Here is a 16462-nt window from a genome sequence, read left to right as displayed (position 1 = left end):
TTGAACGAAAATGCTTAATTTTGCCCAGAAAAGTGAAGAATTCTCAGTTTTAACACAAATTAGGTGATTTTGAGGGTTTTTTCTATCACATAACCTAAAAACAAAGCCATCAAGTTGATCTTTCTGGGCAAAATTTTTTTATTAAATATCTTAATTTGTTGAAATAGAAGCTTTTGCGGTGCAAATATTCTTGTAAAGTAAACAGAGAGAAAATAACCAAGGCAAAGAGACATTTTTCTGCAATTTAAGATGATATTTTTGAGGTTATGTTTGACTTTAAGGCTTTTTTCTCAATCAAAATGAAGTTTTTTCCGCACAAAAATGCTTAAATGTGTCAAGAAACGGAAAAATTTGACGATTTAGACTGTTTTTTTATTAATCACATAACCTCAAAAAAACAATAAAATTGATTTTCAGGCAAAATTTGTTAGGAAAATGTCTCAATTTGGTTGAAATGGATGCTTTTTCCACTTCTAAACACTTCCTTTCAAGCTGTACACCACTTCTGACCATAATATCTGCCCCTTGGTCTTGGCTCTTGATGATCTGCCCGCGATCGTGCTCCATCTGAGGATCACCCTTGTGCGCGTTAATCCAATTAAAATGTCTTTCCCCCGCGGGCGCAGGGAGAGAGCGAGAGACAGCCATAAAATCGCCCTATCAAATTACTATCAAAAAGCCAATGAATCCGTGTGGATCGTAAAAATGTGTCATTTTATATGAACGCACCCTAATTTAATCATTTTCATTTAATCACCGCAGAGGAACATCAATCGGAATAGCCCAAGACTTCAATACCATGCGAGGCATTCGGGATGGTGGGAAAGTTTCAGGCCATAAAGTCACTTACATGGCATTAAATTTCACAAAGTTTCAAATGTTCAAGATTAAGTTTTGTTGCAATGGAATTTTATTTTATTGATTTATCTTAATTTCATACATATTTCTTTAACCAATATATTAAAAACCAAATCTTCTAGAAATTGAATTTCCTTGTAAATCAAACAATCTTGTTTTTGAGTGGCATTTATATGATTTCGATTTGATTTTTCATACTATTTTCGGTCCGTATTCGTTTTTCGTGTCTATTTGTCGTTCCGTCTGTCCGTCCGTCCGTCCGTCCGTCCGTCTGTCGTGACAAACGGGCTTGTGGGGCTTAAACGGTAAGAGATATCAACATGCGGTTTGCGGCAAAGGTTAAAAGTGTGCAGTGGTAATGAAGATTTTTTGTCAAATCCAACCCCCCACCCCTCCGTCCGCCATTTTGAACATCCAAAAAACACTATTTCTTCATTAACTCAGCTCCTATAATATGAATTGGGCCCAAATTCTGGTATGTTATAGCTGACCTCAAGACCTTTCCAACGAAGTGCCACTTAAGGATCTAGGACCTTCCAGACCCTAGATATAAAGGTTCAAGTTTCAAAAATTAAAATGGCCACAGCTCCGTTTCTAATTAACAGATTGGAATGATTTTGTATTCAATGGAAAGGTACCGTAAAATGCCGTCTCTTAATAGAACATCATAACTTGGTGGAACCACCACTAGGGGCGCTAAAGTCATGATAAGAATTTTCAAAATTTCAAAATCAAATAACTCGAAGAAAACGTTATGCATTTTCTTCAAATTTAATTATGTTGTAGCTGAAGTCGAGACCTTCCCAACGAACCGTTACTTATGAGGCCCTATTTATTAGGAGCGGAGATATGGAAGGTCAAAGTTTACACCTTTACCGGCTCATATCTCCGCTGTTTACCAACCGATTTTGATAATCTCTTCTCCGAAAGACGTGTCTCGAAGCCCTTTAGTAGGCCATATTCACCATTAGCCTGTGACGTCATAACAAATGCCGCCATATTGAAAAACCTTTGAACGCCTGTATCTCGGCTACTTGTTCATAAATTATTCTCAAATTTTAGTATGTTGTAGTCCAGTTCGAGACGTCTCTAAAAATAGGTTATAGTTTTCTGTGGATGCAATAGAACCGGAGTTATGACGGTTCAAAGTTTTAATTTTGAATACGCTTTAACTCCGGTTCTATTTGACCGATCGTTACGATTTTGGGCTCGTTGGAAAGCTCTTGTAAAACTCTACAAGTCATTAAAATAGCAGAAAGTGTTAAACCTGAATATTTAGAAATTTATTCTAATTTGAAAATCAGCGTGCAAACAATCTAAGAAATTTTAGTTTAATACATTATCTTCGCCTTACTAATCGCTAAAATTACCATCATTTACTCAGGTTTAACTTGTGCTCAAGGCAAAGACTGAAATTTTTCGAATATTTCCATAAACCTCACAAACATCTTGCTCGTCATTGTTGAAAGACTCAATCACGGGGGAGAAAAGAAGGGAATTCAGTGAGTGTAAAAGTGTCTCTATTTTGGTGATCTTCTTCATCGCGCGCTCAAGATGGGTAATAAAAGGATTGATGGGTGGCTTTTTCACTCGAGAGAGAGACAGGGAAAAATATGAAATGATCTGTGTTTCCATCGCGATGATGGACCAAAACATGGGCAATAAAGGCAATAAAATAATTTTTCCACACACACACGATTTCGGAATGAGGTGGATTTTATTTTATTGTTGAAATGGCCAGTAAAAAGAAATAAATCCACTGTGCGTGGCAAAGCTACCGAGAAATCATCGTCCCATCAGTTCAAATCAATAGCTCAGCCACTTCTTTTTCAACTTCTCTCACTGTCTCTCTCTGCGGTGGTTGCCACACCAGAGGCGCAGTCTCCATCTGAGACATTGGTGAGACTGTCGCCCTGCTGGTGCTGCTGAGGATCCATCTCTCTCTCTCTCTCTGTCTCCTTGGTTTCTGGAGTGCAATCCTGTCGCCTCTGGACATTCGCTTTGAGAGAGAGAAAAATCAAAAGGTCTGTACGTGAGTTGACCGCATCTCTTGCACTGTGGCTTTTCTTTTGCACCATTGAAACACACTCGCGAGAGCGTGGAGCACGCAATGAATGTCTCAATACCAGAACACCTCTTCCATTGAATGCGTGATCAAATAAAACTCCAGCCACTCTCATGGTAATTGCTGCATTTGCCTCCTAACATCATCGTCTTACACACAGTGCTCCGAAAATATTTGATCTCCATTCTCAGCCTCAGCAAAACCAATTGTGCAAACACTGGCCTATAACAGTCACAGTCAGGAAGTGATCGCGAACGATCTCTCCACAAAGACAATTCATAAGGAGGAGATAATACAGTCCACAAGTTGTGTACAAGTTCAGCAGAAGTACTTTAGAAGTGGAAGTGTTAAATACCCGTCAATATTTCTTATAAAATCATTCAGATTCTTTGAATTTTCTTCGATTTTCATGCTGAAACAAACGTTAGAATCTTTTTTTCTAGGTTATGTAAAGAATCAAGAACAGATTTAATGAATAATTAGCATTTTATACACAAAATGCAAATTAAGCAAATAAATTCTGCAAGTTCTTGGCAAAATTAAGCATTTACAAGCAATTAACAGTGATTTTTTGATCTTTTAATGCCAAGAAACACTGTAAATTCTATTAAGATTGAACATAACCTCGAAAATTACCATCGTTTTGGACAATTCTGACATAAATTCATATAAATTCTGCTAGTCTTTGGCAAAATTAGGCATTTTCATGCAATCAACACTAATTTTCTGACCCTTTGATGCCAAGAAACACTGCAAATTGTGGTTAATGTCGAACATAACCTGAAAAATAATTATTTAGAACGTGGAAAATGATTATTTTCACCACTTTCTGGATGATTTTGGCTCTGAATTAACAATATAACGTTAAAAAACTCATAGCATTGGAGGCCCTGCATATCTTCTTATCGAGACATAGAAATGTGAAGAAGAGGGAAGATTGTGCTGACATTAGCATGATTTGTGTTAAGGAGAAGAAAAGGTATTTGAGCTAGAAAGGACATTTCTGTCAGCTTCTACATAAACAAGCTTCCAAACTGAGTCTTTTGATGATCTTTTAGTGATATTTTGAGGTTATAGTTGGAAAAATATCCAAAAAAGTGCTTCAAAGTCGATTCTTATGGAATTATCGAAGGGAAACTTAAGAAATTCATTATAAATTGGGGATTAATGTGGAAACAGACTCCAAATATCATATTTAAGAAGTGTTATTTAAGACATATTATCTCCCCCTTGAGAATTCATTAAGCTTTTTCTCCCTCTTTCTCTCACCGCGGCACTAAGTGATATACATATTATACTGAATCATAATTTGTTCATTGGAAAAATCATTGTTGGCAGCTTTTTTCTCTCTCATCTTCTCTTCGTCTTCACGCGGCGTCGAGGCGGGAAAAATTGCGAGGCGATTCCCAAGAATCGATCATGCAAAAGTGCTTTTGCAAATAAATATCCTCACGATCCGTATGATTGGCAATTGAAGTGCAATTACAGCGCCAATGGATTGAGTAATTGCATGTTCATTACATGCGTATATATTTAAATTACAATAACTACGCGCATTCTCTCTGCCATCAATTAAGCGGCCGCAATTTCCTCCGCCACCGTTTAATGGACCGCGCGCAGAAAGCGCTTTCCCAAGAAGCCAACATTTATCAAGAAAAGTCACCCAACCTTTCGTCCCAAAGGGGAAGAGATATTATGGTCAGAAGTGGTGTACAATTGAGCAGAAGAAGTCTCTTAAGAAGTGGAATTGTTTCGTCCAAATTAATTGCCAGCTTAAGTAATTAATAAAAGCAGAATTTAGTGAATAAAAGTAATCTCCAAAAACATCAATTCTCACACTGAAAGTGAAAATATTTTATTTTATTGACAAAATTAAGCATTTGCATGCAATAAAAATGGTGATTTTTTACTTTTATCCGTTTAAAAAACACTTAAAAGTCTACAAAAGTAAAATATAAAACCTCAAAATATGCTGCAAGGGGAAGATATTGTGGTCGAAAGTGATGTACAGCTTGAAAGGAAGTGTTTAGAAGTGGAAAAAGCTTCCATTTCAATCAAATTGAGACATTTTTCTCATTATTTTGCTCAAAAATCAATTTTATTGCTTTTTTGAGGTTATGTTTAATTAAAAACAGTCTAAATTGTCAAATTTTTCTGTTTCTTGACAGATTTGAGCATTTTTGTACGGAAAAAACTTCATTTTGATTGAGAAAAAAGCCTTAAAGTCAAACATAACCTCAAAAACATCACTTAAATTGCAGAAAAATGTCTCTTTGCCTCGGTTATTTTCGCGGTTTTTACTTCACAAGAATATTTCCACTGCAAAAGCTTGATTTTCAACAAATTGATGGATTTTCTTTAATTACTTTTCTTAGAAAAATCAATTTGATCGCTTTGTTTTTAGGTTATGTGATGAAATAACCCTCAAAATCATCTAATTTTTGTTTTAACAGAGAAAACTTCTCTTTTCTTGTCAAAATAGAGACTTAGAGTATTTTTTTCAAGCTGAATTCATAACCTCACAATTTGTTCAAGATGTTTTCGAAGCATTTTCTTCCATTTTCTTGACACAATTGAGCCTTTGTGATCAAGAAAGCTGTAAATTTGTTTAATTTCAGAAGTAAAAAAGGAGCTTTAAAGTCAAACATAACCTCAAAATGTCATTTTAACCTCTTTTCACGGTTATTTATGCAATTTATACTTTATTACCAAGTAAAAAAACATTGTAAAAGGGTTTGAAAAGGGTTTGAAATTAGTTTAAAAAGGTTCTAAAGTTGGCTTTCATAACCTCACAAATAAAATAACCTAATAATTTTTAGGTTATGATCGAAAAAGCTTTTTTAAAGACAAAATTAAAGGTGTTTTTCACAAAATTGCCGACTGAGAACTTTCAATATCTCTTTGTAATTTGTAATTTCTTCTAAGATTCTCATAATTATGAATGTTTTTTTTCTTCTTAATTCTGCTAGAGTTGAAGAAGTGGTCAGGAAGTGGTGTACAGATTTCATTCACATTCTTTTACCTTTGTTTCGTCCTTTTTGTCACCTCGCGCCGCACACATTTGCATACGCGCGAGGTGATCTTGCGTGATCATCGACGATCGCATGACCTCGATGCGATTCTCTGTCATAATGGCTAACTTCCTGAAAAGTTTTCGAGCATTATATTGCCAATTATCCCAAGCCAGTGGCCACAGAGAGAGATTGCCATGAGAGTGGTCAGAAATTAGGCTGTCATATCATTGAAACCTTCGAGGTGTTGACTTCTTGTGCGATCATCAAATGCGCTGGCCTCGTAAATCTCGCCACTGTTTTATCGAAATCATATACCATCTGACAGAAATTTCCCAGACGCCAGAGCGCCGCAACACCGCATGGAAAAGTCAACCACAATGCAATGGTGGTAATCGCGATTGTCAATCGCGGAGGGAAATTGCACAACAACTGTGATCGCGGTGTGATGCATAATGTTGTGAATTTTAATTATCCCACAAACCATTAAATTTCTATAACTAACTCTCAAGAGATCTCGCCTTATAAGTTAGATGAGATTTTCGAGAGAGAGAGAGAGAGAAAAAGAGTTTTTGGATCTCAATTCGATCAGAACCCAGTAAAAACACAATCTGTCCATCGATTATCCATCGTTTTTCCATACTGCTGCCATGGAGTATAATGGATGCGCCACAGGATTCCCGCGAGGATCCCTAAGGCCAAATCCTTCATCCCAAAAGGCTGGGCAAACAGTGGACTTGCCCATCAAAAATCCAGCGGATATCCACTGGATTTTTGACGGGCAAATCCACTGTTTGGGGATAAAAAGGACCCAAAACGATGGATTTTCAATGGACTTTCCTGCGGGATTCCTCGCAAATATCCACTGAAAATCCATCGTTTTGTGTCCAATTTAACCTTGAAGGATTTTCAATGGACTTTCCTGCAGGAATCCCGCAGGAAAGTCCACTGAAAAACCAGTGGATATCCGCGGACAGGCTCCATACAAATTTGTGTATGGAAAAATCTGCAGGAATCCCGAGGGGGATTTCCGTCAAAAATCCACTGGGGAACAAGTGACCGCGACCGGTGGGAATCCCGCGCGGTTTAATAGTTTAATAATTAGCTATAATAGTTTAAGCTCTAAAAGTTGTGAACGCGTCGCTTAAGAGACTCTGTCTCTTATCTCTCAAACGGCGCTTCAGCTTAACACTTTTAGTTCCAGCGCTGTTAAAATTTTAGTTCGTAGACTTAGCACTTTTTAGCTAAATTAGCTCATTTTTTTTTAGCTTTTTTGGCTCGCTGGGAACATAGAACAAGTGGTTAATCATTTAAATACCTACTGATAAAGTGGATGATCTTTCGTGATACACCAGCCAGAAGGCCAGAGATTGCGACACTGAGCAAATTGGGATGCACTCGCGATCCACCCACATGTGATGATGATGATGATGATTTGGGAAACAAACAGAGAGAAGTGCAGATCGCGCAGTGTATTGAAGGCATGGAGTGAGTGAATAAATTACGACGCGATCTGCATTGGAGAACGGATGACCGCAGTACAATTTCTATTAATTATTCATGAAAGAAGAAGAAGAAAAAAAAACATTTAATAGAACAACAGCGAAACAGCACATAACGCTGTGTTGTTGTCATGTCACTCATCAGATCGCGCTGTACAATTTATAGATCGGAGTGATCTCTGCAAACTTGACTGTATTTCCGGGCATTCTCAAACACCGCGTGGTGCATTTCTATCCCACACATTAATACCCAAGTGACACCATCAGATGACCAGAGGACCGGAAAATGAGGAAAATTGGTGGTCAAATGACTGCAAATTTCCCTGACACTTCTAGAATATGAAATTTTCAATCTGTTTCCACATCAAATTCCCAAATAAAAGTCAATCTCTTGAGGTTTTATTTGCGATTTCTATAAAAATCCACTTAAATCTACTGATTTTGGACATCTTTTCTGATCATAACCTCAAAAATATGATAAGAAGATGTTTAAAAATTGTATTTGAAAGCTTTCTGCATCACAAATCATCTTAAAATTGCTGATTCACAGTCAAAATTGTCCAAAAAGTTGTCTAAATTGACATTTTCCAAGTGTCCAAATGACTATTTTTAAGGTTATGTTGAATCTTAACACAATTTGAGGGATTTCTTGGCATTAAAGGAGTCCAATTCAAGGGAAAGATTGTGTTGTATTGAGTTTCCATTCGATATTTCTATAAAAATCGACATAAAAACGCTGTTTTTGACCATCTTTTTCCAACATAACCTCAAAGATAGTTATTTAGACACTTGGAAAATATCAATTTGAAGTATTTCTTGGCAGCAAAAGAGTCCAATTCAATGGAAATATAATGTTTGTAATAAGTTTCCATCCGATATTTGTGTTAGAAACCACTTAAAACAGCTTTTTTGTGTGTCTTTTCCGACCATAACCTCAAAATATCACTAAAAGATCATCAAAGGCTCAGTTTGGAAGCTTTCTGAAGTACAAAATCATCTTTTTCAAGCTGTACACCACTTCTGGCTGTAATATCTGCCCCTTGTGATCGAAAAATCTATGCAAAGAACTGACCGATTTATTCTGTCGGTGCTTCTTGGGTATATTTTTATGATTTCGATCATTGCGCCACTTATGCGTAATTATTGCCGCGCGACGGCGGACAAAAGACAGACCACCGCACAGGTGGAGGAGAGCCCGCGAGGATCGATGGTGGGATAATCGGGGCTGCTGAGGATGATCGTTTATGACTTTATGAATATTTTATCACCGACAGATGCTCAGTCGGTGCGATCTTCTTCACTCCCTTTCGCCCCGACGGCCATAAAAGACAGAGGAAAACTTTGCCAAAACTCCGGATGGCGAAGCAACAATGATTTACGATCGCGTAGAAAAAAAATCACTCTGCGCGCAGTGCCACATTTTAAAAGCCACAGCGAAAAATTTTCGCACCGCAAATTTTGGTGGTGCAATTTTCCCTCAGATGGTCACTGTTTATAGACAGCAAAAGCAATGGGGGAAAAAAAGAAAAAAAGAGGCGAAACTTTGACTTTGTCTGATATGTTTTGGGTTCACATTTGATATTCCATCGCGATTAGCGGGAGCAATTGACGTGGCGCTTTTCCAATGTGCGCGCGGTGAGACGCGAAGACTTGGGATATTTTGCTGGCAATATAAAGATCACTATCATTCACCGAATAAATCATAATGGAAGAATCTCACGGTCTTTAGACGCAATAATAATAATGCAGCAGCAGAAGAGGAATAACTAATTGTTTTCATATAAATTTTTATGATATGTATTTTGGAAAGGTGAGGAGAGAGAGAGAGTGAGAGGCATTTTTATTGCCAACCACCCATTGTTGAATTTATAGTAGCAAAAATTTGTGGTTTCTCGCTTGCTCGTCTTTTTTTTTGCTGTTATGAATTCTTAAGAGAATTTGAAGATATTTTTTTTAATTGTCAAAAATACAGTCAAATCCGTCGATTCGTCTTATAATCCAATACAATTTGATAAATAAGATGTGAAATTCATAACTTTTACCAAGACTTTCTAAGACAACCTAATGATTCTTATTACTAAATGGATAATGAAAAGTGCTAATCATTGCAATAATAATAATAATTATTAATAAGCTGTCATAAATATGATTTTACTAAAAGGCGTTGCAAGATTACGATTAGTATATTATACGAATGTGGTGGATTTATCTTCTGCGAAGCCTGAAACGTTTCAAACATTGCCGCCTGACGTTAATTCATACTTTTTTTGTGGCAAGAAAAGCCGAAAACTTCACATTAAAACCAAGGAAATAGACAATATCGTTGTTTTAATGTAAATAATCACATATTTATATGTATTTTTTCTGATCATTTTTACACATTTCAATTCACCCAGATTGACGTTATGTCTTTTCGGACATCCTTCGATCTTTTTTCAAGGAAAATTTTTGGTTTCTTAAAGCATTTTAGAAGTAAAACTTGAAAATTCATATCTTATCTTATAAGATAGAAATGTAAAGTTGCAAAGGCGTGTAGTGAACAGAAAAAAATTATACTGTTTACCTTTTACGGTGGCTTCTTAAAGCGGATACAACTTTTGTCTAAACACTTCGTGATGGGACAGGAAGAAAAAACCCGCCCTTTCTGTATAATATATGTTTTATTTGATAACAAAAAAGTAAATAAATACCATTTTCACAGTCATTATTATATAGCTCTGAAAGATACACTTTAATGCCCATTGAGTGGTTTGGGCGGAGAGAGAGAGAGAGAGCAAAAAAGAGAGGCAAGCATACAGACAGTGCACAAAAGATTGAGGCAAACCAATTCTGCGGTCACTCAATAATGAATATTTACATATTATTAAAATCCACCCATTGTGTGGAGTTTCATTTTACAATTTTTGCCTTTTTCCTCTCTCCATATCACATTAATAATTTTATATATACACATCATCATCGGGGTTTTTTTTTTTCATTCTCGAAACGCTGGACTCTTTTCACTCTAATAATAGAGTTGAGCATCAGCACACAGAAAACATGTAATTGCTACTCACTTAATGGCGATCATGCATTTACCGCAGATGTGGCCAGCAGAAGTCTCTGGTGGGGTGTGGAGAGAGAGAGAGAGAGAGAGAGAGGCAAAGAGATCCTCAACTGCTTCCATTGTCCCGAAACATGATCCCGTCTATTAGGCATCGGGTGCGAAAAATGCGGTTTCGCCTCGCCATTTACAAGCCATTCATTCTCTCTTTAAACTACTCAATCAAGGGCACGATGGAAGACAATTGAGAAATCCACCATGGAGGGCTTCATCAGCCTCTTCATCCCACCCCCACAGAGAGAGAGAGAGAGAAAAGGACAAAGAAATTGAATTCTGAGAACATTTAACAAAATGCAAATTTACTAACAAGTAAAGAAGGAAAAAAAATGCTAGAATTTTAGCAAAAAACATATAAATTGTTAAGGAAATATAATGAATTTCTTTGAACAGTCTCACAATTAGCACTTTGGCTAATTTCCCTGGACTAACTCCTCCTCCCACTTGTGACACCCGTTAATCAATTTCGGTCCGCAGATCTTCTTTTCTTCGGAGAGACTTTCGCGCGCGCGCGCGCGCGCTCACGAGAAAAGCTGCCCAATTTGCATATCGCGCAATATATGGAAAGGTTTTGAGAGTTTTCTGAGTCTCTTTAATGACGCGCAGATTCTTGAGAGGATTTTAGCATCATAAAATTTATCTGAATTTATTTATCCCAACACTCTTTCGGGGCCAATTTGGCACACTCGTCATTTCTGCGCCCAGAAAAGGCGCACTTAATTTGAAACAGAAGTATCTTTCAACACAGCCTTGACATCCAGTTTAACCCTTGACCAGAGGTCACAAAGTTTGCCATTAAATCCACGAAAGGTGCCCTAATGTTGAGTTTAATAAGTTCTTTGTCACATTGAAGAGTTTCAGTTGAAACTCCAGCAAGGACAATGGTGGAATTTTAATGGATTTCCTTGCCGGAATCACGCAAGATGATCCGTTGAAATTCCAGCAATGGCTAAAAGGACCGTAAACGGCGAATTTTTATAGATTTTCCTGCAGGAATCCTGCTGGAAATTCCAATTCCATTGGCGGAATTGCGGTAGAATTCTCCCGCAAGATTCCAGCAGTAATCCGTTATGGCAAATCTTTCGTCGCGGCGCTTCCGGTGTCTCAGCCACTCAGAAAGAGGGATTTTGCCTGCAGGATTCGTGGTGGAATCCTGCGGGACGCCTGCTTTCTACGGTCTTTAAAATGAAGGAATTTGACTTCGGTATTCTTTAAGGAATCTTGCAAGATTCGTCCACCGTTTGTCCCCCAGTTTAGACAAAAGGGATTTGGCTTTAAGGATTCTTCAGAGGAATCCCGCAGTGTGGACTCCGTCATATTCAAATGGTGGATTTCTTGCACAAATCCAGCAATTTGAGCATAATTTGAGTTTCTGGAGCATCATGATGGAATAACGATGGAAAAATCGGTGGAAAAACGGCGGATAGCGAATTGGTTTTTACTGGGTATGATATATATTATATAGAAAATGAATTGCGTAATCATAGTTTCAATTTCATTGAAAAATATCATTGCTATGACCTGATTAATCCCTTCAATTATCACACGCAAAGTACTTTAAACGTCTTATCTTAAGAGCGTCTTAGGAATCTACACATTTAAAAACAGCTAAAACACACGATCACCAAATATCGCGCTGCACGATCGCTGCTTGGCGCATCCGCCAATGTGAAATTACCATTGAAAGGAATTATACGATATGATGTATTGGCGAAATTGTTGCGCGCGACGCGAATTGATGTTCAATCCGGGGACAGAGCGGATGGAATATTTATGCGATTTATGTGGTGCAAGAAGTGATGGAATGTCGTGAACTTACACTCACCGAGTAACTTGGAGACGGCGCCCTGCTGCGTGAGCATGTGCTGCGCCAGATCGTAACCACGCAAGCTGAAGCGCGACAGCTCCAACAGACGATGCTGTGACACCAGGGCGCTCAGCGATGGGGCGCCACTTCCGCCAGCAAACTGCGCCGGCGGCACGGTGCCCGGCGATGGGACGCTGGGCGACAGGCCAACTGCAAGAGACAGAGAGAAAAAGGAGTGAGAAGAGGTCGTGATAAGCGAATGCTTATGATCAGCTGAGCGTCAAACCTTGGCTTTCAATAGAAGAATTTCAAATCGCCATAACTCAGGTTCAATGGCAGTGAAAAAAAGCTTAATCACATTTTGGAAACATCTTAAAACTAATAATTTATTGATTTTAGGAATTTGAAAATATTATTATTAAAATTAGCGCCTCTGGCGGTGGTCTGATGACTTTCAATTGTTCTCATGAGTTCTAGAGTTTTGCAAGAGTTTTTCAATGAGCCCAAAACCATTATGATCGAGCAAATAAAAACCGAAAATACACAGTTTTATAGCCGAGATACAGGCGTTCAAAGAATTTTTCAATATGGCGGCATTTGTTATGACGTCACATACTAATGGTTTATGTAGCCTACTAAAGGGCGTCGAGATACGTCTTTTGGTGAAGAGATTATCAAAATTGGTTAGTAAACAACTGAGATATGGGCTGATATAGGTCTGAACTTTGACCTTCTATATCTCCGCCCCTAAAACATCAGTCCTCACAAGTAGGATATCGTTGGAAAGGTCTCAGCCTCAGCTATAACATATTAAAATTTAAACAAAATGCATTACATTTACTCCGAGTTATTCGATTTTAAAGATTTGAAAATCGTTTTCTTGCCTTTGGCGCCCCTAGCGGTGCTTACGCCAAGTTATGATGTTCTGTAAAGAGACGGCATTTTATGAAACCTTTCCAATGAGCTCAAAATCATCTCGATTGGTTAATTAGAAGAGGAGTTATAGCCATTTTAAGTTTCAAAATTTGGGCCTTAATATCTAGGGTCCGGAAGGACCTAGGTCCTTAAGTGGTGGTTCGTTGGAAAGGTCTTGAGGTCAGCTATAACATACTAAAATTTGGGCCCAATCTACACCATAGGACCTAAGTTAATGAAGAAAAACTGTTTTGAGGATGTTCAAAATGGCGGACGGAGGGGTGGGGGGTTGGATTTGATATCACCATTCTCTAGCGGCAGTAGGATTTTTGATTTTTGGTGAAAATTTCATGTTGATATCTCCTACTGTTTAGACGCCACAAGTCCATTTACGACGGACCGACGGACGGACGGACGAACAGCACCCAAAAAAAAATGACCCCCCTCTTTTTCGTCACGTTTCCTGATGTCATTTTGGTATTTTTTCGTGTTTCAATATGTTGTGCGATCACAAGAACAGCGGGTTTCGCCCAGTTGTTGTGAAGAGAAGAGTCGCATGACTCTTGAGTCGAGGGTGGAACGCCCCAAATTATCCCAGTTGATGGTGAAATGTGCAATTTACGCTGGCTAATTGATGCCTCCTCATCGTCTTGACTAGTTAACAAGTTTTCCACACGAGCTGCGGAGTCAGTGAGAGCCTAATGAGATTTGTGATTTTGCGTGTCCACCTATTTATTAGCTCAGGTGCTGACTCATGAGCTGTTCTCCGCCAAAGTGTTTGTGTGTGCGGAAAGTTGGGGAATGTACTCAAGATCGAGATGGTTTCACACGGCAAAGGGGGAGATATTGTACTGCAGGAGAATCGCATTGCTGGAAAATATGTTTGATGACATCAGAAGAATCACAAAATTCTTATGACAAATGTCATAAATATTCTTCAATTTGACAAATTTTATCCATTTGTCAAATTAAAAAAAAAATCATTTTAATAATTTTCCTGGCCATGTGAATAATTTAACACAAATTTGATTTTTTTTTAATGAAATTTAGTACTGCAAAAAAAAAACAAATTAATAACTTGTAAAAAGAAATTTAATGAAGACTGTCTATAAAATCCAAGGGGAAAATCACAAGGCGATTTTTGAAGAAAATTTATGTTTTTTTTTTATCAAATAATCAATTATTTGAGTAAAATAATAAAAAAAAAATTATTTTCCCACAAGTTTTTCCAAGTAAAATTGAAAAATAATCAAAATCTGAACAAAATGATTTCAAAAAATGTTTTTTTTTCCTATTTAAAATAGTCAAATTCGGAATTAAATAATCAAAAAAAATTATTATTTTCCCAAGTACAATTGAAAAATAATCAAATTTTAAATATAAAAGATTATTTATCCAAGTGAGATTATAAAAAAAATCAAAGTTTAAATAAAAAGTAATGAAAAATTATTATTTTCCCAAATTAAATTGAGAAATAATCAAATTATGATTTAAATAATAAAAAAAGATTATTTTCTCAACTAAAATAGAGAAAAAAATCAAAATATTATCAATTACTGAATTAAATAGTCAAGAGTTAAAAAAAAACAAAAAAAACAATTATTTTCAAAAGTAAAATAACAAAAAAATCGAAATAATCAAATTCTGAACTAAATAATTAAAAAAAAAAGAATTTTTCTCAAGTAAAATTGAAAAATAATCGTAATTTGTCTGAAATCATCAAATTTTAATAAAATATTCAGAAAATAATTTAAAAATAATCCAAATTTGTATAAAATAAACAATTTTTAATGAAATATTCAGAAAATGATCAAATAAATGTGAATTTTGTATGAAATAATCAAAATTTGTTCAAATATTCAGAAAATAATCAAAGAAAAATGATTGAATAATCACAAAAATAATGTTCTCAAATCACTAATGATTTCCCCCTTGATAAAATCAATCACATAAATATTTATCCACACTGATTGTGGTAATTTTATGATGTTTGCCCAGAATTCGTCAAGTTCACCCTGTTTTTTTGTGGTTTCTGCATTCTTTCTCCATTTGTTATGGTCTCTCGCGAGTCTTCCTTTTCTTTGCGCGCGCAAAGGTAGAAAACTTTGAGTGATTCTTTTGGGCTCCACACAACACACAATCGGATTTGCCGTAAACACACTGGACAAGTTCTCAGTGAACATTTGCACTAATCGCATTTTAATGATTGTACATCAAATTCATATTATACGCCGTCGCCTTGTTGCATTTGTGCCACTCTGGCGAAGAGATTCACTTTGTGTGCAATTTTATGCACATTAGTCCACCTCAATTGCACAAAAAACTCCGCGCGCAACAATATAAACACATGCCAATTTAGTCCAATCTTGCATACATATATATGTGTGTACAAAATCGAAATGCATGAAAAGTTAATTAAATTACTATTAAATTTTATACACTTGTGTGTCTCATACAGCTTAACGACGTGCACACGGGCAATTTAGCGCGATGGGGCGAAGAAGAGAGAGAGAGAGTGGAAGACCCAGTTGAAGGTAAATCCCATTGATTTTCGAATTAGGCTTCGACAGAAGGAAATTGACAAAAGGGGGAAAGTCACTCGCAATTTTAGACCATTAATTTTCTTTTCATTCCATAATTTTTATTCGATTATTTGTGATTTTTACTCATTTTTTCATTATTTCATACAAAATTCTGATTGTTTTTTGATCATTTCTGAATATTTGATAAAAAATTGTTTTTTTTCTACAAATTCTGATTATTTTTAGATTATTTCCTGAATATTTAATAAAAATTTGATTATTTTATACAAAATTCTGATTATTTTTAGATTATTTCCAGGATTTTTCATTAAAATTTGATTATTTTGCAATTTTACTTTGGACAATAATTAATTTTTTTTAATAAAATAATTAATTAAAAAGGAATGATTTCATTAGAAATAATAATTTTTTAATATTTCATTGAGAATTTGATTATTTTGCAATTTAACTTAGGAAAAAAATATATTTTTTTAAATTATTTTTCAATTTAACCGTGGAAAAAAATCATTTTTTTAACTATTTTATTAAAAAATTTGATTATTTTTCAATTTTACTTACAAAAATAATCATTTTTTGAATTCTTTTTTACAGAATTTGGTTATTTTGATTTTTTTTTGTAATTATACTTGGGGAAATAATCATTTTTTTAAATTATTTCATA

General features: G+C 36.1%; 1 protein-coding gene across 1 annotated transcript in view; it reads right to left on the bottom strand.

Moving 5' to 3' along the window:
- LOC132264391 (paired box protein Pax-6-like) overlaps positions 1-16462 on the bottom strand; it is a 42498-nt gene that overhangs the window by 16120 nt on the left and 9916 nt on the right. Inside the window, exon 2 of the mRNA XM_059764589.1 lies at positions 12362-12553. Coding sequence (XP_059620572.1) covers positions 12362-12398 — 37 coding nt within the window. The 5' untranslated portion in view covers positions 12399-12553. The remainder of the gene's footprint in view (positions 1-12361; positions 12554-16462) is intronic.

Source organism: Phlebotomus argentipes, unplaced genomic scaffold, assembly GCF_947086385.1.
Source record: "Phlebotomus argentipes unplaced genomic scaffold, Phlebotomus argentipes genome assembly contig_58, whole genome shotgun sequence".
Taxonomy (NCBI): domain Eukaryota; kingdom Metazoa; phylum Arthropoda; class Insecta; order Diptera; family Psychodidae; genus Phlebotomus; species Phlebotomus argentipes.
The sequence above is the reverse complement of the archived record's forward strand: the minus strand, read 5'-3'. Positions and strand labels throughout refer to the sequence as shown.